The sequence below is a fragment of the Papio anubis genome, chromosome 10 (assembly GCF_008728515.1).
Source record: "Papio anubis isolate 15944 chromosome 10, Panubis1.0, whole genome shotgun sequence".
Taxonomy (NCBI): Eukaryota; Metazoa; Chordata; class Mammalia; order Primates; family Cercopithecidae; genus Papio; species Papio anubis.
In genome coordinates, this window is record NC_044985.1 from 61,752,489 (window position 1) to 61,776,146 (window position 23,658).

Consider the following 23,658-nt stretch of genomic DNA (forward strand, 5'->3'; position numbering starts at 1 on the left):
ACACAAAAGGAACGGCAGGTGTGGGATGTCCAAAAGGAAGAAATTAAGAGGACAAGACAAATAAATGGAAAGAGGAGGGGAAACACAGAAAGAGGGGAAACAAACAAAGAGAAAAGAGGAGATGTTGAGATAGCCAGCAGTTCAGGGGACTCTGAAGCATGTAGATAAATGCATTTAACTATTCCTTTGAGCTTTGGAGCATTAACTGTTGTGATCACTGTCTTTGGAAATGTCATTTAGCTGTTTAACAAAACTGGCCACAGATGACTTTAGAAGAATTGTGGGGGTTAAGTACTTTCTAGGGTAATGGTAGATAATCCAAATAAAAATACCTTGAATCCAAAAACAAACCTGGCAATCTTGGAGGACACTTCCTTAAACAAGTAGAGAAGTACAGACTAGAAAAACATAAATATTCTGTGCTCTTGGTTCTTCAGGGGAAAGCAGAAGTGCTGGTGGTGGCAGAGCATTTGCTTTCATCAAAGGCTGAGTTCTAACTCTTTATATATATTAATGTGCTTCAAGTTACCACCCTTACATCAGAGAGTTCCCAGCCTGACCTTTTATATTCTCCCTAGCAAATCATACTGTCTTGCCCAAAAGATATCACCACGGTCATTTAAATAAACATATGAAATGCAGAATACATTTTGTTTCCTCCAACATTGCCATTATTAACTACATCATCACCACTGGAGTCATAGTCTTTCTCTCTTGCTCCATCCTTCCAACCTCGTTCATTCCTCCTCTCTAGTGGTAACAGATGAATTGCTTGGTCCCCTGAACCTTCATCTCTCCAACAGTCACAGCCTGGACCATGATAGCCCTGCCCCTGACCACTTGACCAGAGAACCCGTCCCACCCTTATGTATGAGAAAATGCAAGGACCCTTAGCCTACAAGTGCCCTAGCTCAGCATTATTTTATTTATTTATTTTGAGATGGAGTCTCACGCTGTTGCCCAGGCTGGAGTGCAGTGGCACGATCTCGGTTCACTGCAACCTCCGCCCTCTGGGTTCAAGTGATTCTCCTGCCTCAGCCTCCCTAGTAGCTGGGATTACAAGCACCTGCCACCGTGCCTGGCTAATTTTTCTATTTTTAGTAAAGACAGGGTTTCACCATGTTGGCCAGGCTAGTCTTGAACTCCTGAGCTCATGATCCACCCACCTCGGCCTCCCAACGTGCTGGGATTACAGGCGTGAGCCACCCTGCCTGGCCCCTAGCTCAGCAGTATTAGCTAAACCCCCTGGTCCTAATCTGACCTGGTAACCCAGTACTGGTATTTAGGTCACTTACCCTGTGGCTGAATTTTTCATCATATTCCTGATATGGTTTGGCTGTGTCCCCAGCCAAATCTCATTTCGAATTGTAACTCCCACAATTCCCACATGTTGTGGAAGGAATCCAGTGGGAGGTGACTGAATTATGGGGGCAGATCTTTCCTGTGTTTTTCTCATGATAGTGAATGAGTCTCACAAGATCTGATGGTATTAAAAATAGGAGTTTTCCTGCGCAAGCTCTCACTTTGCCTGCCACCATCCATGTAAGATGTGACTTGCTCCTCCTTGCCTTCCGCCAGGATTGTGAGGCCTCCTCAGCCACGTGGAACTGTGAGTCCATTAAGCCTCTTTTTCTTCCCAGTCTTGGGTATGTCTTTATCAGCAGCATGAGAACAGACTAATACATTTCCTTTTTCTCATTTATTCATATAACATATAACATTTTTATTGAGTATCTGCCTGCTATGTGCTAGGTACCATGCCAAACACAGGGAGTGCTACAAAGTGAAGAAAATCATAGCATCTGCCTTCAAGGAGCTCATAGTCTAATGGAGAGAAAGACAGGTGAGCCAAAATTAAAGCAACCAAAATTGGAAGAAATAGCAAGAGTCAAACAGACAAATTACTATGGAAGTTAGTGGAAAACAGAATGAACTTCCATGGAGAGTTTGCCATTCTCATTATTTATCTTGACAAAGTCATAGTCTAGGCCTCACACCAGTTGGGCTCCATGAGCTTAGATCCAGTGCAGCCACCCAGGGTGCTGTGCCAACAAGAGTCCCCACACCCACACTTGAAGTTTAATGCACTACAGTCATTATCTTGAAATTCTTAATAATTTTATTTTGGAATTTGTATTTTGTACATGAGGTCTGATGGAGCATGCCTCAGGGGTTCACATACAGTCCAGCCTTCTGATAGGTTCTCAGCCTCTGCCTCCTGCCCCAGTTCCATGAGCCCTGCCTTGCTCTACTCAGGGGTGCAACAGGGTCAGTGAACAGAGATACCTGTGTTCTACTGTTGCCCTCCACCTCTAGCAGGGCCCAGGGTATGGGTATGGGGAGAGTCAGTGTCTCTGTGTAGGGCAAAGCCCTGGCCATCCTGGGATGTCCCCACCCCAGGCTGGCAGCACCACAGCATGTTCATTAAGCGACTCTGTGGGGGCCTCCTGCCCACGCCTGATCCAGGTAGCAAGCTTGTTCAGGCACAGAGGTTGTCATCTTTTGGGGCTTGCCCATCTACCATGGGTCAGGTGGCTGCCTGTAGGGGCTGGCCTGGGAAAGGGGAGATTGACTTCCCTGTCCCTAGAAAGACCCCTGTTTTCATTTTTCACTGAGTCCTATAAATTATGTAGCTGGGTCTGGTCCCAGTTCTTGACCTTGTAACCCTCAGAGCTTATAGGCAGCAATCTCATAAGCAAATTTTCTACCTCCAATGTCCTATTCCCCAGAGTCCTATTCTCTAATCCATTCTGAACAGCGAAAACTAAAACAGGAAGAATCATTTCCCTTTGCCATTCTGATCCCTTTTCCAAAGCCTAACTGGCTTTCCCTCTCAGATTTTGTTATGGGCAGTTAATCACACACACAAGCACAGGCCTGTGAAAATCATGACCAGCTGGAGAGGACGCTCACCACTTGAGGGCCCTGGACTTTGACGGCATGCAGTGACTGGATCGGACTGGGGCTGGGACCCACTCTGGGTCAGGGTGAAGCTACCTTTGCCAGCCTCCCTGCAGTTGGCTATGGCCACATCCCAGGGTTCTAGAGTCTAGAAAGACAATGAAATATGAGCAGGAAATGTGTGCCACTTCCTGACAGGACAGGAAAATCTCTCATTTCATTTCCCATTTTTCTCTGTCTCTTCCCTCATCTGCTGATGGGCTGTTAATGCTGACAGCACCCTTCGAACTCCCGTGTTGAGGCTCAGGAAGGAAAGAATCCTCTCTTGGAGGCAAGTCACCTATCAATCAGGAAGACCTGTGCTGAGCCTCAGAGAGTGAGAAGTGAGCTTCCATTGTGTTACTACTGTGTGCCACTGAGCTTTGGAAGAGTATCTGAGAAAGCAAATATGGTTTCTTTAAGTAATGATTAGTATATATAGGGAAAAAAATAAAGGAAAACAAAAAGAGAAGAGAAAAATTAGTCATAAGCCCACCACTCAGAGATTACCTCTATCAGTGTTTTGACATATTGACCTCCACCCTTTGACCATGCGGTATTCTAATGACTTTTTACTGAGCCCAAACAAAGTGACAAACAGTGTTAAGCACTTTTCAGGTTTAATCTTGACAACCTCTTAAGATAGTAGGTATCATTATCCTCATTTTAGAACTGCAGAAACTAGCAACTAGAGAGGTAAAATATGACACAACCCTTAGATATGATGGAACTGGGAATCGAATTTGGTCTGATTCTGAAAATGATGCACTTCACCATCTCCCTTATGCTTCTGTTGTTATTGTTAAGAAAACTGAGATTCTGTTGAGTATACCTTGTTCACTTAATATTCTCTGAGCAACTTCCTATGATTAAATATTCCCTTTTATAATATATCATAATTGATTCATCCAATCCTCTAGTTGGATGTTTGGATTGATAATGTATTATTATTATAAATAATACTACAACAAGTATTCATATAGACAAATCTTTGCACATACCCATAAAATTTTTCTTAGCGTGACTGGAATTGTTACATAAGCCATTGTAAATATTCTTTTTTTTTTTTTTTTTTTTTGAGACAGAGTCTCACTCTGTCACCTAGGCTGGAGTGCAATGGTATGATCTTGGTTTACTGCAACCTCTGCCTCCCAGGTTCAAGTGATTCTCCTGCCTCAGCCTCTCAAGTAGCTGGGACTACAGGTGTGTGCCACCACACTCGGGAAATTTTTTGTATTTTTAGTAGAGGCGAAATTTCACCATGTTGGCCAGGCTGGAGAAGTTGTGACTATTCTTAAGGCAGCATACGGTTCTTGCCAAATTATCCTGTATCAGTGGTGGTCAGTGGAGCCAGGCGGTGAGGGCGTGATTTTGTTTCCAGGGATCTGACAATGTCTGGAGACTTTTTAAATTGTCCAGACTAGGCAAGTATCTAGTGGAGAGAGGCCAGGGATGCTACTAAACAACCATCCTACAATGCACAGGTCAGCCTCCCTCTAACAAAGAATTGTCTGTACAAGATGCCAACAATACCCCTGTTGAGAAATCAAACCCACATAATGGACTCATCAGTGTGTGTCAGTCTTGAGACAAAATAAAGGCTATAACAAAGGCTCTTCCACTTACTCAAACATGATCTTCCAAGCATCTACTCTATGCCAGATCCTGTGGTAGGTGCTAAGTTAGAATTCAAGCATGAGGGTGAGATCAATAGGGAAGAGTAAAGAGACGAGGTGGCTCAGAAGCAAAGTTTGACTTCACTTGGTAGTAAGAAAGCATACCGATTCCATTTTATGCCTTCATATCTTTCCACATAATTTGGCATTAAATTATTTCCATGCAATTCTTCATTAAATATATAACCTCACAAGGTAGTCACAAGAAATGATTAATATTGCTACCTACAGGAATTGTTGATCCTGATCCTTTTTAGGCTATTTCTTTTTTTATATATATATACTTTAAGTTCTAGGGTACATGTGCACAATGTGCGGGTTTGTTACATATGTATACATGTGCCATGTTGGTGTGCTGCACCCATTAACTCATCATTTACGTTAGGTATATCTCCTAATGCTATCCCTCCCCCTTCCCCCCACCCCATGACAGGCCCTGGTGTGTGATGTTCCCCTTGCTGTGTCCAGGTGTTCTCATTGTTCAATTCCCACCTATGAGTGAGAACATGCGGTGTTTGGTTTTTTGTCCTTGAGACAGTTTGCTGAGAATGGTGGTTTCCAGCTTCATCCATGTCCCTACAAAGGACATGAACTCATCCTTTTGTACGGCTGCAGAGTATTCCATGGTGTATATGTGCCATATTTTCTTAATCCAGTCTGTCATTGATGGACATTTGGGTTGGTTCCAAGTCTTTGCTATTGTGAATAGTGCCACAATAAACAAACGTGTGCATGTGTCTTTATAGCAGCATGATTTATAATCCTTTGGGTATATACCCAGTAATGGGATGGCTGGGTCAAATGGTATTTCTAGTTCTAGATCCTTGAGGAATCGCCACACTGTCTTCCACAATGGTTGAACTAGTTTACAGTCCCACCAACAGTGTAAAAGTGTTCCTATTTCTCCACATCCTCTCCAGCAACTGTTGTTTTCTGACTTTTTAATGATCGTCATTCTAACTGATGTGAGATGGTATCTCATTATGGTTTTGATTTGCATTTCTCTGATGGCCAGTGATGATGAGCATTTTTTCATGTGTCTTTTGGCTGCATAATTGTCTTCTTTTGAGAAGTGTCTGTCCATATCCTTTGCCTACTTTTTGATGGGGTTGTTTGTTTTTCTCTTGTCAATCTGTTTGAGTTCTTTGTAGATTCTGGATATTAGCCCTTTGTCAGTTGAGCAGATTGCAAAAATTTTCTCCCATTCTGTAGGTTGCCTGTTCACTGTGATGGTAGTTTCTTTTGCTGTGCAAAAGCTCTTTAGTTTAATTAGATCCCATTTGTCAATTTTGGCTTTTGTTGCCATTGCTTTTGGTGTTTTAGACATGAAGTCCTTGACCATGCCTAGCTCCTGAATGGTATTGCCTAGGTTTTCTTCGAGGGTTTTTATGGTTTTCAGTCTAACATTTAAGTCTTTAATCCATCTTGAATTAGTTTTTGTATAAGGTATAAGGAAGTGATCCAGTTTCAGCTTTCTACATATGGCTAGCCAGTTTTCCCAGCACCATTTATTAAATAGGGAATTCTTTCTCCATGTCTTATTTTTATCAGGTTTGTCAAAGATCAGATGGGTGTAGATGTGTGGTATTATTTCTGAGGGTTCTGTCCTGTTCCATTGGTCTATATCTCTGTTTTGGTACCAGTACCATGCTGTTTTGCTTACTGTAGCCTTGTAGTATAGTTTGAAGTCAGGTAGCCTGATGCCTCCAGCTTTTCTTTTGGCTTAGGGTTGTCTTTGCAAAGTGGGGTCTTTTTTGGTTCCATATGAACTTTAAAGTAGTTTTTTCCAATTCTGTGAAGAAAGTCATTGGTAGCTCGATGGGGATGGCATTGAATCTATAAATTACCTTGGGCAGTATGGCCATTTTCATGATATTGATTCTTCCTATCCATAAGCGTGGAATGTTCTTCCATTTGTTTGTGTCCTCTTTTATTTCGTTGAGCAGTGGTTTGTAGTTCTCCTTGAAGAGGTCCTTCACATCCCTTGTAAGTTGGATTCCTAGGTATTTTATACTCTTTGAAGCAATTGTGAATGGGAGTTCACTCATGATTTGGCTCTCTGTTTGTCTGTTATTGATGTATAAGAATGCTTGTGATTTTTGACATTGATGTTGTATCGTGAGACTTTGCTGAAGTTGCTTATCAGCTTAAGAAGAGTTTGGGCTGAGACGATGGGGTTTTCTAAATATACAATCATGTCATCTGTAAACAGGACACTTTGACTTCTTCTTTTCCTAATTGAATACCCTTTATTTCTTTCTCCTGCCTGATTGCCCTGGCCAGAACTTCCAACACTATGTTGAATAGGAGTGGTGAGAGAGGGCATCCCTGTCTTGTGCCAGTTTTCAAAGGGAATGTTTCCAGTTTTTGCCCATTCAGTATGATATTGGCTGTGGATTTGTCATAAATAGCTCTTGTTATTTTGTGATACATACCATCAATACCTAGTTTATTGAGAGTTTTTAGCATAAAGGGCTGTTGAATTTTGTCAGAGGCCTTTTCTGCATCTATCGAGATAATCATGTGTTTTTTTGTCTTTGGTTCTGTTTATATGCTGGATTATGCTTATTGATTTGTGTGTGTTGAACCAGCCTTGCATCCCAGGGATGAAGCCCACTTGATCATGGTGGATAAGCTTTTTGATGTGCTGCTGGATTCGGTTTGCCAGTATTTTATTGAGGATTTCTGCATCGATGTTCATCAGGGATATTGGTCTAAAATTCTCTTTTTTTGTTGTGTCTCTGTCAGGCTTTGATATCAGGATGATTTTGGCCTCATAAAATGAGTTAGGGAGGATTTTCTCTTTTTCTATTGATTGGAATAGTTTCAGAAGGAATGGTACCAGCTCCTCCTTGTACCTCTGGTAGAATTTGGCTGTGAATCCATCTGGTCCTGGACCTTTTTTTGGTTGATAGGCTATTAATTATTGCCTCCATTTCAGAGCCTGTTATTGGTCTACTCAGGGATTCAACTTCTTCCTGGTTTAGTCTTGGGTCTTGGGAGGGTGTATGTGTCCAGGAATTTATCCATTTCTTCTAGATTTTCTAGTTTATTTGCATAGAGTTGTTTCTAGTATTCTCTGATGGTAGTTTGTATTTCTGTGGGATCAGTGGTGATATCCCCTTTATCATTTTTTAATTGTGTCTATATGAATCTTCTCTCTTCTTTATTAGTCTTGCTAGTGGTCTATCAATTTTGTTGATCTTTTCAAAAAACCAGCTCCTGGAATCATTGATTTTTTTGAAGGGTTTTTTTTGTGTCTCTATCTCCTTCAGTTCTGCTCTGATCTTAGTTATTTCTTGCCTTCTGCTAGCTTTTGAATGTGTTTGCTCTTGCTTCTCAGGTTCTTTTAATTGTGATGTTAGCGTGTCAATTTTAGATCTTTCCTGCTTTCTCTTGTGGACATTTAGTGGTATAAATTTCCCTCTACACACTGCTTTAAATGTGTCCCAGAGATTCTGGTACGTTGTGTCTTTCTTCCCATTGGTTTCAAAGAACATCTTTATTTCTGCCTTCATTTCGTTATGTACCCAGTAGTCATTTAGGAGCAGGTTGTTCAGTTTCCATGTAGTTTAGCGGTTTTGAGTGAGTTTCTTAATCCTGAGTTCTAGTTTGATTACACTGTGGTGTGTTGCTGAGGAGCGTTTTACTTCTAACTATGTAGTCAATTTTGGAATAAGTGTGATGTGGTGCTGAGAAGAATGTATATTCTGTTGATTTGGGGTGGAGAGTTCTGTAGATGTCTATTAGGTCTGCTTGGTGCAGACCTGAGTTCAATTCCTGGATATCCTTTTTAACTTTCTGTCTCATTGATCTCTCTAATGTTGACAGTGGGGTGCTAAAGTCTCCCATTATTATTGTGTGGGAGTCTAAGTCTCTTTGTAGGTCTCTAAGGACTTGCTTTATGAATCTGGGTGCTCCTGCACTGGGTGCATATATATTTAGGATAGTTAGCTCTTCATGTTGAATTGATCCCTTTACCATTATGTAATGTCTCTTCTTTGTCTCTTTTGATGCTTGTTGGTTTAAAGTCTGTTTTATCAGAGACTAGGATTGAAACCCCTGCCTTTTTTTGTTTTCCATTTGCTTGGTAGATATTCCTCCATCCCTTTATTTTGAGCCTATGTGTGTCTCTGCACGTGAGATGGTTCTCCTGAATACAGCAGACTGATGGATCATGACTCTTTATCCAATTTGCCAGTTTGTGTCTTTTAATTTACCTTTAATTTACATTAAAGGTTAATATTGTTATGTGTGAATTTGATCCTGTCATTATGATGTTAGCTGGTTATTTTGCTCATTAGTTGATGCAGTTTCTTCCTAGCATCGATGGTCTTTACAATTTGGCATGTTTTTGCAGTGGCTGGTACCAGTTGTTCCTTTCCATGTTTAGTGCTTCCTTCAGGAGCTCTTGTAAGGCAGGCCTGGTGGTGACAAAATCTCTCAGCATTTGCTTGTCTGTAAAGGATTTTATTTCTCCTTCACTTATGAAGCTTAGTTTGGCTGGATATGAAATTCTGGGTTGAAAATTCTTTTCTTTAAGAATATTGAATATTGGCCCCTACTCTCTTCTGGCTTGTAGAGTTTCTGCCGAAAGATCTGCTGTTAGTCTGATGGGCTTCCCTTTGTGGGTAACCTGACTTTTCTCTCTGGCTGCCCTTAACTTTTTTTCCTTCATTTCAACTTTGGTGAATCTGACAATTATGTGTCTTGGAGATTATCTTCTCGAGGAGTATCTTTGTGGCGTTCTCTGTATTTCCTGAATTTGAATGTTGGCCTGCCTTGCTAGGTTGGGGAAGTTCTCCTGGATAATATCCTGCAGAATGTTTTCCAACTTGGTTCCATTCTCCCCATCACTTTCAGGTACACCAATCAGACGTAGATTTGATCTTTTCTCATACTCCCATATTTCTTGGAGGCTTTGTTTGTTTCTTTTTACTCTAAACTTCTCACTTCATTTCATTCATTTGATCTATTTCTGAAGAACAAAATTAGTTTTTTCTTCAACAAAAACCCAAAGTCTTAAGTATGAAACATTCTTATAGTGATAGTAGCTCTTCTTTCCCCAGCTGACCTTTCTGTTCTTTAATTTAACATAGCAAGTAATCTTAATTTGGTTAAGTCAGAGGTAGAAAAATATTTTCCTGCCCTTTATATTTTAAAGCTCCTTTCTGTCTATTCACAGCAGGCATGCGTAAAAGAAACGACTAAATCAGAGGCTGTTCCTTTTGTTCATTCATTTTAAAAATGAATGGCAAAGGAGAGAGGGGAGAGATGCCTCAGCTTCCAGCTGTTCATCTCCCAGCTTGGTTAATTCATGGGACATTCGCCACCACTGTTTCCTCTCCTCTTTGCTTCTCTGCATGATAATCTTAGGGTTATGATAAAAAGGAGTTGTTATGGCTAGGGCTGCCTTGGGCTTTCAAAGCCAGTGCTCAAAGATGGGGAAGTGAGAGAAGAATCTGACTCCAGTCTCACATATCTGAAGACAGGAAAAAAAAAAAAAGCAGCAGCAGCAGCTACCTTAGCAGTTGCACAGAGTGACAGTGTGTGCACCCTCTCACTTAGTGGTTTTCTGGAAGCAAAAGGAAGAAGAGGCTAACAGGGAAGTGTGAGTAGCCATAAAGGTGGCTATTAGAGAGAGGGGATTAGAGCTTCACTTTTCCAGAAGACTTTATTCAGAAAAGAACAAAAATCTGGGCTTGTTTCTTTAGCAGCCCTGGATAATCTTTCCCACAGTGTCCCAAGCCTGTAATTCTTAATGCCATTACAGCTGTTATTAAAACTTTAAATATGTAATCATGCATATTAAGTTGCCAAATACCCATAAAAACTGTTAGCTCATTAAACTGTGCACAGCCATTTAAATGAAAAAGGAGTATCATCTAATTTTTTAATTGAAAAATGTAAAGGTTGAAACATTCTGGTAATCTGATAAAGTAGTACATGCAACATAAATGCAAAAAAAGATAATGCTAGTATTAAAAGTATCATCATTTCCAAACACAAAAACATAAAGAAAGTCTATCTGTTGTATAAGGAATCAACACATCTAAAATAAAACTGTCATAGATATACTTGCCTACTAAATTATTAGATCTTGATTACAAGCATGAGATTTAGTATTCATTTATTCTTTAATGCCAGCAGCTAGAATTGATTTAGTTTACAAGTGCTTGAGCCAAATACCATCTTTTTAAAAAATTTTTAATATTTTGACAATAAAACAACAAATCATCAACTTGGAGATTTCACATGGGGATTTATTTCACAGAGACCCAATGTATACTTTTGAAATTGCATTTTGTACTAGAAAAATAGGCATGTTGATCAATTGTATCAAGAAATTTAACATATCTGTGTTCATCAAAGGTAGAATATTTATTACGGCCTCTTAATCCTGACAGCATAATACTCATTTAAAGCATTTGATCTCTTTACATTTTAATCATTTCTTGTGTTTAAGGGATTATGTATGTGTGGTACTGTGTTAAAAAGTACCTGGGATTTGTTTTAATGGGGTATGGTAAAGCAAACACAGAAATGACTGTCACGAAGAAAGTTCATACTCACAGACCCTAGAAACAGGAAGCACGGCACACTGTGCAGGGCCACACAGGCAAGGGCCAGGGTCAGTCCGGAGGCAGAAGTTGGGGCAGAGCATGGCACAGAACCTTTACTAGGGTCTTCAGGGAAGGATGGTTGAGACAGGGTATACCTACCCTGAGTATACTAGGGTATACTAGTATTGGCTAGTTTGAATAATTTTGGCAAACTATGGGCTATAGGAGTGGTCTTTAGTTGGGTACTTGGCCCTGGGTGATTTAGGGCAAGGAGAATATTGTCTGGGTGTATGAGAGTTTGATAAAGGACATAGTTAGGGGAGTGGGCTCTGGATAGGCTGATTTATATATCAAAGGTACCCTCAAAAGGGAGTTCTTCACTCTCTCTAGAAATTAGCTAGCCCTGGGAGGGGCAGTCTCTCCAGGGTCGTAGGCCTCAAATGCTAGAACATCAAGAATACAGAAAATTTGGAAATATAGTCAATACAGGTACTACTACATTTTAGATCAAAACTCTCCTATTATGTTCAAAGTCCTTTCCAAAGACAACACTGTGAATAAAGCCTTCTGGACTGTGTATTTTAAAACATTAATAAGGCCTTACATTTCTGACTTTATCCATTTGAAAATGCTATTCCATTATCTCATTGCAATCTAATGATTAGATTTGATGATTAGAGGCTTACAAAATACTATGGGGCAGACATGTCTGAACATATTATCCCTATATTATAGCTAAAAAACTAAGGCAGAAATGGGAATAGAACCACAATTCCTGACTATAAGTCTAGAGCATATTCTGTCACACTCTGATGCCTTTTACTGTTTAACAATGTTATTAGCAACCTAAGAATTCAATTGTCAGGCAAATGGATTTAACGAGGTTGTACAGAGAACAGGTTCCACAAACTAGACCAAAGTCACCTCTTCTCTGTAAGTGTGTTTGGCCAAGGTTACCTTTTATGGAGTGTCTTTGGGGATACAGAATCTCACGAATAAACAGAATAACTTGAAGAGAATAAGCGAGTCAGCTCCCTCATTTACCAATGGAGTCACTTTAAGCAAATTACTTAAACTGTCCAAGCCTCGGTTTCTCCTTTTGTAAAATGGGGGTGGTCATAGTTACCTCAGGGGATTTTGGGGAGGATTAAAAGAGACAAAGCTTGCTAATGAGCTGTCTGACTCAGAGTTTGTACTCCATGGATGAAGTTACTATTCATCCACAGTGAAGCTTCCCTCTACCTTCTGTTATTACGTTAAAAAAAAAAAAAAAAAAGTAGACACCCTGCTGGGCTCAGTGGCACACATTTATAGTCCCAGCTACTCATGTGGCTGAGGTGGGAGGATCACTTGAGCCCAGGAGTTTTAATTCAGCCTGGACAACATAGTAAGATCGTGTCTCTAAAAAAAAAAGAAAAAAATAGACACCCTAAAGAGGTATCTCATAGGTTTCCCCCTTTTTTTTCCCTTCAGGTAAAGAAGATTTCTTGTCCTGAATTTGCAACAGCCTTTAAGCTATATTTTATGATAGGAAACATAATTTGTCATTAATATGTGAAACCACTGTTCAGTCAAAACCAACCAATTAATTAAAAAAAAAATCCTCAGGAATTATAGAAAGTATATTTTTTAATGCCAGAAGACCTTTACTATTTTAAACCAAATAAATAAATAAATATAGCCTCAATGCCTATAAATGACCAAGAACTGAAGCTTCTCCTAAAATATTAGTGACTTAACGCACTCTTTTATGATTAAACTGCCTTTATCTGATTCAAATTTCACTTTCCAAAAGAATGTGGCTATATTGCAAAATACTACCCTTAAAATAAGCAGCAAGCAATGTACCTCAAGGATCTTGTTGACTTTCCTATAAAACAACTCAAAGCTGTTTCAGAGGAAAGTTTGTATGACTCGTCAACGCTGTATTCAACATGAAACCCTAACTTCCAAATTAAGCTAGCGTTGTCAATAAACAGGTGACCCAAACCTCATGAACCAAAATAAATTGGTCAGATTAGTAAACATTTAGCTTATGGGTTGGGAAAAAAATTTAGTTAACCTTAAATTACCTTTTCATGATTCTGTAGGAACTGTGCCTTTCTGTAATCTATCCTCATGTACAAAGCAGCAAATGCAATTTGTCCTTGTGTTTATCACAATCATGTGTCTGTCAGGAAGAGAGGCTGAAATAGCAGAGTTTCCTACTTCAAACACAAAATCAACTCTGGTTCTGGGCTAGTGAACATGTTTGTGGGCTTGGGGGAATTTTTTTAAACACTGTGCAAAGCTGGAATAAGATTTCATGAAACTCCTTTTTTATATTATCAGTATTGAAGTAGGATCAACATCTGCCTTTTTAGACAAATCTCAGCAACTCAATCACATGAGTGTAGTCCATATCTATCAGCACTGGCTCATCAGGAAACGAAGCACTCTCATCGCTGAATTTTCTAGACACCTAAAATTAATTCCTTCTGAGGCAAACACTTTCAATGTGATTATTTCAATAGAGATTATTCCAAAAAGAAAACTGAAATTCAATGAAGTATTAAATATCGTTGTTCATATTATTAGAAAATTCATATAATAAATATATATCAGCATATTACAATGCATTCTTAAATACAACTTTATGTATATTTTTTGGGTTGTTTTCCAACTCCTCTCTTTAAGGATAAGGCACTCAGCTCTCCCTTCTCATATCATGAGAAGGCAAGCAGGTTCTAAATGAGCAAAGATGGAGAAGTAGTAGTCCTGGCAGAAAGTATGCAAAATACAGGAATAGAAAAGCACTATCTGGGCATTGAAAACAGCCTGTAGTTTAATTAAGATGGTGCTGAGGCCACATGAAGGGCTGCAGTAGACAAGGCTGGATTAAGATTGAACTTCTCTACCTTTGACTCCATATGACTCAGATTCAGGGCCCGTTTCATGAGCATGTGACCAGTGCAGTGGCTGAAAGATCCCTGCTTGAGATTTAATGCTATGCTGTGTGAGATTGTTAATACTTTTTATCATTGAATTTGTGCTTTGTAAGCAAAGTCCAATGGAACAATGGAGTATGAGCCCCAGAGTCCAGAACCTTGGTTCACATACAGTATCCCCTCCCACTGCCTGCCCAGAACTGGTTTTTGGCCACCTGATCCCTGCTCCTTGGTGTCCCAGGCCCCATTCATCCTCCCCAGTCTCACACCTGCCCTTAGCAACCAGGTCACATGCGTCGAGGAAGAGGCCCACATCCCATGTCTGCCATTGCACTCTGCTCTTAGATGGGGTGTGGAGAGGGTGCGGAGAGGGGCAGGTGCATGTCCCACACCTCCTCAGGGAAGAGAAAGGATGTGGCCCTCCTCACCCAGAGCTGGCAGCAACATGGCACCTGTGGCAGGCAATTCAGCGGGGGCCCCTTGCCCACCCTCAGTCCAGATACTGAGAATGCCCCAGCCTGGAGGTTGCAATCCCTTCAGACTCTCAGACAGGAGGTTGCTATGAATGGGGGGGACAGACTCTTGGGAAGTGGGGACTGACTTCTTTAACCCCGGCCAGAGTCCTGCTTTATCATCTTGCACTAGGCTCCACAAATTATGTAGCTGGACCTACTGAGAATCTTCCCCTTAACCCAGCTTCTCTCCCTCTTCTGGATAAAGGCATCACACTTCCTCCTATCTCCTGGGTTTAGAATCTGAGTCATCATTGCCCTCCCTCCCTGCTTTCCCAAATCCACACCCGCAGGCCACTTCCCATCTGTCTCCTTCTGCCCATTCCCACTTTTCCTGCTTGAGTTTAATTGTTCATCATGGCTCCACCAGACCATGACAGTAGACTCCTAATTATTTCCACAGCTTTGAGCCTCTCCTTGTTCAATCCATTCAGCTGCTGCCACCAGGTTACCCAAAACACCACTTTGATCATGCTGAGATGTTTTTAATGGCTCCCTGTGGCCTACTCTTGGTGAAGTTTGAACTCTTTAGCTAGGTGTTCAAAGTCCTTCCTTCTTTTGTCCTCACCTTACTTTTGCAAATCATTCTATGACAACAGAATGTCATAGATATGCAATATGCAATATTTTGGCCAAATTAAACTACTCACTCTCCCTTATACCTATTTGGTACTTGGTCATCACTGTGTCTCCGTTGAAGCTATTTTGTTGGACTTGGATCACTTCTCCTTACTCCACAACTATCTCTAACTGGAAAATCTAATCCTATTTAGAGCTCAAATGGTGCCTCCTCCAAGAAGTCTTTCATTATGAGCCCAGTCACAAAGTGACTCCATACTCATCCAAGACTAACATCATTTAGTTTGTACAGCTTGGTACTAGTTTTTTGTGGACAGCACATGGCTCTCTAATGTACACCCTTGGAGAGCAGAAGTGTATCCTGCCCTTTATACACCCATAGGTCCTCTACCCAAGGCCTTGGGGATAATGGGCTCTCTCTGTGCATGTTTGTTGGAACTAATGAATAAACGAAGTTGTTGTGTAAACAGATCTTCTGAAAGGTAGGTGCACCTGTAACCCTTCAGCGTCATCCCCTTTCCTCCTCTCAGTTCATCTAACAAAACATCCTGCTGCTTTTCACACCCAAGCCCATCAAACACCTGTATTATCATTATCAACACTGACAAAAATTCACCTCACGATTTTTATGAATGTTTAAAGTGCTATATTCTGAATGCTTAGAATAATCTCAAAGAGAACACCTGTTACTTGAATGCTCTTATTTTCAACCTCTTGAGGGCAATTTTTTCATTACTATATTAATGTGGGCTGTTAAATAACTTATAACTATCTGGGAGAAAGGTAAACTGCAGTCACTATGATCTGGACTGGATACCTAAAAATGAATGGTTTTTTTTTTCCACTTACAATTTATTTTTTTCCTAATTTCAAGTCTGTCTTTTAGGACTAATTGAGGAGAGTAATGCAAAATAATGAAATAAACTGAGGGATTTTGGGTTGTCAGAATTTCTATTCAATTTTAGCCTTGACTCCAGAATGCCATGCTTATCATCATAATTTTGTCTCTTCAATGCCTTTCTCTTGTCCATTCTCTTGCCCATATTAGGAACCCCCAAGAGTATCACCAATGTAATTATCAAATGATTAAATTTGGAAACTCTGTGTGATTAAAAAAAAAAAATTCTTACCTCCTGAAGAAAAAATACACTGTCTGAAGCTGAGCAAGAAACACCTTAAAAATATAGTAGTTAACAAAGAATCAGGAAGGATGGTTACATATTTAAATAGAAACTTCAAGATGCTTGCATATATGGTACAAATTAAAACATCATGACAAAAGAACATGTATTTGGAAAGTTGTCAGTTTCATTAAGAGACATCTGTAACACCAGGAAATGGAAAGGATGGAGGAAAATGCTAGAACTGGGGAAGGATGCAACATTCTTCCCTATGACAACCCTATAAAAAGTTTATATTGCATGTCTTACTAAGAGGAACAAAGTGCAGAACTTTTGATAGGCTAGCATATGGTATTACCAACCACATTTAGGGACATTTTAAGTAGGGAATGGAAGGATAGATATTTTCATGTTCCTTGAATGTAAACCTGGTTCTAAAATACTTAATTTAAGGGTGGAGCATGGAAAAGATTAAGCTGGTCAAAACATGCTGACTTCACATCTCAGTCCCAGATAAGGAGAAAAACAATGGAAAATAAGGTAAACAGAAAGAAAAAGAATATTAGCAAACTAGATATCATCGTTATCTTCATAAACTGTTACCATTTCCTGGGTAATTGCCATGTACCAGATATTATTTTAGGGGCTTTGACATAATATCTCATTTTATTGAGATAAACAAAAATAATCTTTGCTAGGTAGATATTATTGTCCCCATTTTATGGATGAGGAAATTGAGGCTGTGAGAGATTTAGAAATTCTCCCAAGGTCACATCATTGGTGACTGTAGTGCACCATAATAAAGAAAAAAAAAGTAGCTTTATCAAAGAGTAGCATAAGTAAAATGAAGAAAACTACACCAAGTTAAAAATACAGAGATACATAAAAAAAAGCCAATGGAAAAAGAAAAGAGAAACTTTCTAACCAGTTAGAAATGAAAGCAAGGTAAACCAAGGGTAAATTCCCAACCCATATAGCACCTTTCCCCTATCTGCCTTTCGCCAGGCCTCCCAACATCCCAGTCCCCTTTTGCAGCCATCATTACTATTCTGGGGGGAAAGGAAAACAAACAAACAAACAAACAAAAAACTCCTCTTTCCCAATGTCAGCTTCCAAAAATATTAGGACACTCGGCGGAGTAAGGGTAGAGCCCACAGGAAGTAGCAGCTGCTGAAAACCTGCTTTCGCCTGCCTGTGATGACACCTACAGCCACAATTCTAGACAGCAGCAAGACAAGTTAACTGTTGAAGAGACTTGAGAACTACGCTCTTAAAGAAAGGACAGTATGAAATAAAAGTTAGGGCCTGAATGAGGACATTAAGAAACAAAAGCTACAGAAATGGGAGAAAATCAATTGGGGATGAATTTTAAAAGTAAGGGCAATAAAGAGAAAAGGCTGCAACCTCAGGCTAGAGTAAGTATCATTGCACTAGGAAGGGATTTTTCTTTAGCCCAAGCATACAATAAGGATGTGGAAAAAAAATTGGAAAGAAGAAAATTTGTGATTGTTTTATTTCTCTAGAAATATAATTTGTGACAAAATGTTTATAGAATCTTCAACATATGAATTATTAAATGCTTATATTTCTTCTCATAGCTTTCTAGGATTGTAGAGAAATAAACACTTGTTGAAAACCATTCATTGTTGCTTCACCTACACCTTTTAAAGTTTTCAAGAAAGATAAAATGAATAATGCACTTAGTCTACAATAAAAGGTTAACAAAAATGGTATTTTGACAAACATCCTTTAATATTAAAGTGTTAGGTTGGCAGACATCCCACAAAAATATGAAACTTGGCTTTAGTACAAATTAGTCAATTTTCTATGTAAAATTGTCAATTTTCAGATGAAATAGATAAAATTTTACCTTTAGTGTCCTTCCCACTCTTTTTGCTATTCTCAGCAACAGCAACTAAACTCCAGAGAAACATGTAGCTCCCTGAGACCACTAGAAGAAGTACTTACTAGATGACTATAAAACTTTCCTAACCAAGGATGAGAACTTTTAATTCTTATGAACCCTGAAGAAGTCTCATAGAAAATAACATCCAGTTTCATCACATTCAGTGAATACTGAAGAAATTAGAACGGACTGGTTTTCAGATCCAGCATCTAATATCAAGTTCAAAATGCTGTGAAAATGAAAGGCTCAGAAAACCCAGATGAGAGCATGTTGGGTTTCCTTTTCCACTTGAAACTAACATGTTTACCCTGCTGATGGCTTTGGAGTTGCTAAACAATTATCAATATTTTTTGTTTGTTTCATAAATTAAAAACCTACTTGCTCAGTCCTATCAAAGCTGACTACAGAAAATGCTACATTCAAGCCTAAAGATAACTAGCCCCTCTATCTGTCCAATCTTCCTAATCTCAACAACAGAAACAGTTAAAATAGATACTAAGAAGGCACAAATGGGTCACAGGACCATTTTCCCCCTGACATTCCTCTTCTCTTCCTCTTTTCCCTACCTTACAACCTGTGCAACCTAATCTAAGGAAGGGAACAGGGAAGTAGTTAAGCACTTTGTTGCCTTTCCAATACTGAATTAGAGAATGAAAATGCATTATGGTCTCCAAAAGACATCAAAGACACCAAAATGCCCATCTTAACACTGGAATTCTGGAGCACACATCTTTTTCTAGCAACTCACAAACGCATACTAAAACCACGCATTGATATCTTAAAGAGAGGAGGAGGGAGCTGTGGATGCCAGATCAGCCAAAGTGTCAAAGTGTTAAAGACAAAGTGTCTTGACAGAGAAACACGTGGTGTTATTGGGTGATATATGAATTTCCCACAAGCCATTGGGTGTTAAGAAAGGACCAACACATCAAAGATGCTGTAGGAACATTCTAACTACTTTAAACTCAGGAATTTAAAGAGCAAGATTTGTATCGTTAAGAGCCTAAATTAATGTGTTCCTGGATGCCAGATGTTAACCGAAAGCTTATCTCCCAAGCCAATGGGGTTCTGGGAGAAGGGGACAATGCAAAGTCCTACCTGGTAGGCATCAGGAATGTTGACCGTTTCTCCATGCTCCCCGACATAGCCAATGATGCCTTTGCCCCAGGGGACCTGCACCTCATTTGAGTTCTCTGTGCTGCTGCAAGGCAGCAGAGGGGTTCCTGCATGCACATCAAAGAATTTGGAGACCAAGGTCTTCTTGCCAGCAGCTGCCCTTTCCACCAGGAAAAGAGAGCAGCGGTCAGCGTCCACCATAAGGCAGACAAAGATGAGAATCTTGTAGCTCAGGCTGGTGAGGTCAAGGTCATTGGAGATATCTTTGACCAATTCCAGAAAGAACTGACGCTCATTATGCTTTTTCAGGTGGCACTTGTAGTCGATGGCTGTAGGAGGATACTGAGGCAGATTCACTCTCGATTCCAGCAGCGCACTGAGAATATGGGCTGTGGTGGGGGGCAGGGAGCTGGCCTTCCGGAGAAGAGCCCTCCGTCGTACACTGCTCAGGGGTTCCTGAGCCCGGGAGGTCGCCTGTTCATCGTAAGTCCTGTTCACGTGGATGGCCTTGGAGCGGGCAAAACTCTTCCTTAGCTCTTTCTGAGAAGCTCTCCGCTGCAGGTTCCCATCGCCCCTGCTGCCACTGGCCCAGCTGGGACTCAAGGGAACCCCACCACAGTCCCCGCCACTGGGAAGAGGCTGGCTATGGGCAGAGCCATTTGGTCCAATGCCACCACCAATGCTGCTGCCACCTTTGCAGGTGCTGTGAGCCAAGCTGCTGGTACCAGCCAAAGAGGGCCTTGGACCTAAAGCCCCCTGACCCTGACTATGCCTCTGCAGCCACTTTTCAACCATCTCCTGCTTCCCCTTCCGCATCAAGTAATCTTCAAACAACTCTGGGTGCCTGTCCAGGAAAGTTTCCACCTCCCCAAAGTCCAGGCGGGAGGCTGCCATGGTCCCAGACAGCTTTCCTTGCCTGTCCACACGTAGACTAAATGTTTTCCCGCCCCGAGGCCTCTAGCTGTTCCTGCACATGTTCACCCCCACCAGTATTCCCAGTTCGGTGCCACCTCCCCTGGAGATTATTCCCAGCAGTGGAATCTGGGAGGTGCCCCTTCCTTCTCTGGCTCAGAGTGGCTGGCACCGACCCCACCCCCTGGTCCTGCTACTCCTGCTCCGCACAGGTGCCCAGCACTGAGCTGCCGCCGCTGCCCCGGCTCCTGTTCTGGAAACCGTAGCTATCGCTGCTCCTGTTCTGGCTGCCGCCGCTGCTGCCGCTGGAACTGCTGCTGTAACCGGATGAGTGGACCACTGTGACAGGGAGGTAGGGCAGGACACGCCCCTGAGTGAGGCACAGCGCCTGGAGGAAGGAGAGAAGAGGAGGGAGCCGCGGAAGCCAGACGAGCCAAAGTCCACGGCCCAGGCGGCCGGCGGTTCCTGGAAGAGTCTCTGGACGGCCAGAATCGGCGCCTGGGTACACGACTCCTGATTGGAACACGATTAGAAGAGGGAAACGCACCTTGTTCCTTCCCCGCTTTCTTGCTCCCTTACCTCCCCAACCTTCCCTACTCACCGCCCCTTAATCCGTTAGCGTTTCGAGGAGGCCCAGCGGGAACCCAGTGGGAGTCCGAGATAGAAGTGTTGATGTTTTGCAGAGATCTGAACACAGACGCGGACTCCGAGGAATCGAGGGTGTCGTTCACCCTCAGAGACAGGCAGGGTTATTTTTCTGGGATGTGACTGTGGATTGTTGGTTCCCAGGATTCCTGGGACTTGCTCACTAACACTGCCCAGCGCCTTGTGGGTGCTCAGTAAATATTAATGGAATTGCATTTCCCCGAAAATAGCAAATAAAGTTTCCTATGTGAGCAATTCATGACTTTAACCAAATTCATGCACCTGGGGCAGGGGTAGATTACATAGAGAAAGGGTGTAAAACAGTACAGAAAAAGAGTTTACCAGGTAGAGGAAGCAAGTGCTAAAGAGTTTGGGGTATTTAATAAACAGCAGGGAGACCAGCTAGGAGACAGTAAACCAAGCATAGAATCCTGGTAATTTGGAGCAGCTGGCTTCCAAGAATGTGAGTGGTTATCAAGATTTAAAAAGAAAAAAAAAATGTTTAGCATAGTGCCTGGCACATAAAAAGTGCTCAGTAAATGTTAGCTGTTGTATTACTTTTGTCATTATTATTATTCTAAGGTGACGGTGTATGGAAACTTCACTGCATGTAGCCATGCCTCTGGTCACTTGAGTCATCTATCAGTAAAGATGGTTAGTGATATGTTGAAACTGGCTTGTAAGGACTCACAAGCACCTAGTTTAAAATCTCTTTCCAATTCTGTGTTCAGTCACATCATGGAGCTTGCAATCAGTCACAATGGGAATGTTTACACCATGGAAATCAGCAAATGTTATGTGTCAGGGTTTTTTTTTTTGTTTTTTTGGTTTTTTTTAATGGACTGCTAATTGTTAAACACTTACCGATATGCAGTGGAAATAATCCAAATGTCCATCAGTTGAGGAACAGACAAATAAAATGTGTTATCTCCATACAGTGGAATATTATTCAATCATAAAATGGAATGAAGCACTGATACATGCTACTACTTGAATGAAGCTTAAAAACCTCATGCAAAGTGAAAGAAGCCACTCAGAAATGACCACATATTATAAAATTTCATTTATAGGAAATGTCCAGAACAGGCAAATCCATACAGACAGAAAATAGATTACTTTCTAGATGGAGAGGAAGTAGGTGACTCCTAATGTGTGTGAGTTTTTTTGGGGGGATTGGGGGTTAATAAAATGTTCTAAATTGATTGTGTTGATAGTTGCACAATCTGAATATGCTGAAATTCAATGAATTGTACATTTAATTGAATGAACTGTATGGTACGTAAGTTATATTTCAATAAAACTGTTACAAACAACAACAAAACACATTTACTACCCTGAGACTGGTTATAATACAGCAGCAGCGTTGTGCATGGAGACAACAAAAGCACTGAGTAGAGATCTGATGAAAATGAAGCAATGAGCTTCTCAGGGAAGGGAGAGAAGTAGACCAACCCTGGGGTTCCTAGAAACAGAAAGTTTAATAAAGACACTTCCTTAATTCCATCTTCCAGGTATTCATTATACAAGCAGTTGTTTGGCATTTACCATGTTCCAGGCTCTGGGGACAAAAGAAGACCAAGACAAAACCTGTGCTTTTTACTAAAGATCTCCGTCTACAGTACCAAGAGAAGTGAGAGTAGAGAAGAATACTGGGAAGGATGGGGAAAGCAATAGAAGAGAAATCCGAAAAAGTGAATTCAACATTTCGAGCTTGGTTTTGAATCGGCTGTAGCCATGTTCCCTGCTTGGTATGTGAGGTCACTAAAGGAGTTAATGGTTGGGGAAGAAAATGAGAAAGTGACAGACAGCACACAGAAGATAGTCCAGAGGGCTGTAATGGAGGGCTGATAACAAGATGTGTGTTGGTGTGGCCACACTGCCATTGATCTTCACTCTCAATCTGCAGAATAGTATGTGTATTAGTCATACTCCCAACAGGAAACAGAGCACATTCTAATTAAATTCCAAGAAGGTTGATTTACAAAGGAACAAATTACAAAAGTGAAATATAGGTAAACCACAGAAATAGTGAAGAAACCTGGTACTCATAGCAGTAGAGAAGTTAGCACCCCTAGACATGAGGGGAAGAGGAGGAAAAAGTTACTAGGACTTGGAAGCAAAGAGGATTGGATAGTTACTACTGCCTTGAGGGGAGCAGTGACAGCCCATCAAAAGGCATCAACAGGTCAGGCACGGTGGCTCATGCCTGTCATCTCAGCATTTTGGGAGGCCGAGGCAGGCGGATCACTTGGGGTCAAGAGTTCGAGACCAGCCTGCCCAACATGGCAAAACCCTGTCTCTACTAAAAATACAAAAATTAACCTGGAATGGTAGCATGCACCTGTAATGCCAGCTACTCAGGAAGCTGAAACAGGAGAATTGCTTGAACCTGGGAGGCAGAGGTTGCAGTGAGCTGAGATCGCACCACTGTATTCCAGCCTGGGCAACAGAGTGAGATTCTGTCTCAAAAAAAAAAAAAAGGCATCAACAGCTCAAACTAACCTCAAAGGAGGGATATTAGGAACAAATATTAATAATAGTTGGAACTTATTCTTTTCCCTCCCTTCCATCACTGACCAGATATAAGCTAGAAGGTATTGAAGCCTGTTGATACCTCATCCTCACTGGACAAAGAGTAAGAGGGGACAAAGGAGGATCTATATAAGTTCTGGAGGGGTGAAAGGATGATTCTTGGCCCTATATGGAAACTTGAAGAGGTCCCCTTAGGAAATAATGGAAGAGGTCCCACTAGGAAAGAATG

General features: G+C 41.1%; 1 protein-coding gene across 1 annotated transcript in view; it reads right to left on the reverse strand.

Moving 5' to 3' along the window:
* The window catches only part of PDE11A (phosphodiesterase 11A), a 455,368-nt gene extending 432,193 nt beyond the window's left edge, over positions 1–23,175 (reverse strand). Inside the window, exon 1 of the mRNA XM_009182512.4 lies at positions 19,323–23,175. Within this exon, the coding sequence (XP_009180776.2) occupies positions 19,323–20,234 (912 nt within the window). The 5' untranslated portion in view covers positions 20,235–23,175. The remainder of the gene's footprint in view (positions 1–19,322) is intronic.
* Positions 23,176–23,658: the final 483 nt, after the last annotated feature.